This window comes from Peromyscus leucopus, chromosome X, assembly GCF_004664715.2.
Source record: "Peromyscus leucopus breed LL Stock chromosome X, UCI_PerLeu_2.1, whole genome shotgun sequence".
Classification (NCBI taxonomy): Eukaryota; Metazoa; Chordata; class Mammalia; order Rodentia; family Cricetidae; genus Peromyscus; species Peromyscus leucopus.
The window spans coordinates 63,250,218-63,252,155 of record NC_051083.1 but is presented as its reverse complement, the minus strand read 5'-3'; the positions used below and the strand labels follow the sequence as shown (position 1 = coordinate 63,252,155).

At 44.0% G+C, this 1,938-nt stretch overlaps 1 protein-coding gene across 1 annotated transcript; it reads right to left on the bottom strand.

Moving 5' to 3' along the window:
• Nucleotides 1–322: 322 nt before the first annotated feature.
• Zcchc13 (zinc finger CCHC-type containing 13) lies at nucleotides 323–1,625 on the bottom strand. The gene has a single exon (XM_028891960.2). It carries the CDS (start codon nucleotides 1,321–1,323, stop codon nucleotides 814–816), a length of 510 nt encoding a protein of 169 aa, XP_028747793.1. The 5' UTR covers nucleotides 1,324–1,625; the 3' UTR covers nucleotides 323–813.
• Nucleotides 1,626–1,938: the final 313 nt, after the last annotated feature.

Here is a 1,938-nt window from a genome sequence, read left to right as displayed (position 1 = left end):
CAAGCTTGCACCACCAGGTGGCAAGCACCGTTACCTGCTGAGCCATTTCACTGGCCCAAGATGTCTTCGAATATTTTTTAAAACCTAACAAGATCAGAACTGGGTGTAGTCGCTCACACCTATAATCTCAGCACTTGGGAAGTTAAGGTAGAAGGAGAGATGTATGTTTGGGGGCCAAACCTGGGATACAGAGTGAGCTCTTGATTAAAAACACCAAAAAAGCCCTTTAGAATAAAACCAAGCAACCAAAAAGCTGACAAAGATCAATTATCCAAAGCTATCAGTATAATAAAATTAAATTTAAAAGCTTGTCAAACTTATAGATAGTTTCAGACAGTTTTATTTGCTCTAATGGTCTCTGAGGAAATGTTACTTCATCAAGATGTTCTTGCCCCCACCTCCAAGAAAGTACAGTTTCTCTTCTTATCTTTTAGTTGGCTTTCTTCTGCTTCATGGCTGTTTACCTTTATCTGACACACATACATATTGTTAGTAAACTCAAAGGCAATGTTCTAAGTGTATCCTGATGTTTTCACTATCAATTCCTAATGAAATGTGCCAAAACGAAACATGTTCAAAGAGTCCACCAGTTGTCTCCCATTCAAAATGCCAGCCCTCTCTGGATTGCAAGGTGACAACCAAGCAGCACATTGATGATGTTTTTGATGGTTTTTTTAACCCAAGTCTTTTCCTGTCTTAAGATGGTAATTATGGCGACTTAGGAGTAGCTTCTATCACCCTTTTGCTTAGTAAGGAAATTTTACAAACAGCATAGCTAAATAGTAAAGAAGCGGGGCTTGAAAGTACTAAGTTCTAAGCGGTAGCCTCAATGGGGCATTCCCTGGCTAGATGTCCAGATTCGCCACAGCGGTAGCAGCTGATTTCGCTCGCCTTGCTGCAGTTCACCGCCATGTGGCCATTCTCACCACATCGGTAGCACTTAATTTGGGTGCAGTCTTTCTGGATGTGCCCAAATTCGCCGCACGTGTAGCATTTCTGCTCTTCCTGCCGGTCGCAATCACGAGCCAGATGACCAGGTCTGCTGCAGATGTAACAGCACTGCTCCCTCTCTCGTTTAGGCTGGGTACAGTCTTTAGCGATGTGGCCTCTTTTCCCGCAGTTGTAGCACGTGTCCTGGAGATCACAGTCCTTGGCATAATGACCAGTTTCACCACAGCGATAACAGATGTCAGACTGGCTGGCGGAGCTGCATTGAGGACCTCTGCCACGACTTCTTGGTGTTCGCCCTCGAGTTCCTCCTTTAGGACACTCCCGGGCCCAGTGGCCAGAGCGTCCACACTTGAAGCAACTTTTACTGCTCATGGGTACGGTGAGATCTTCCAGTGAGCAGGCCCACACACCGCTGCCACGGATCCCCGAGGCTACCCCCACTAGGATGGCTTAGATACAAATGGCGGTTTTTCCTAGCTGGCTTCTGTGACGTTGCATGAGCTTTGCACACGGCCTCAGTGGCCTGACGTCACAGGTTTTTTGATGCGCGTGTGTGCATTTAGTTTGGTTTAGTTTTAGTTTTCCCAGACATCTTGACATCATGTCACCACCTATTCTAGCTTGGTCTTGAACTCAAGATCCTTTTGCCTGGGCCTCATGAGCATTGGGACTATAGATATGTACCACTCACTACTCGAGTCTATTTTTTGTTGGTTTTCAACACTTAAGTTATTAAATTTGACTTTGAATCCCTTTATGTTCAGTAATTCTGACCTGTAGAATATTTCATAATTCAGTTATTCTCTCTAAATGGGGTGGCACATCCCTATAATCCCAGGCTCAGGAGGCCTGCACAACTTTGTGAGTTCTACATCAACCTTGGGTACATAACAAGAAAATTTAATTATTTACTAGATCACAAAGAAAGCCCTTTCCATACTTTCTATGTTATTTTAATTAATTCATTATTATGAGGCAGTGTCTTGC

Excerpts from the sequence above, each read along its gene's own strand:
- Zcchc13 (XM_028891960.2), bottom strand. The coding sequence starts at position 1,323 with ATGAGCAGTAAAAGTTGCTTCAAGTGTGGACGCTCTGGCCACTGGGCC.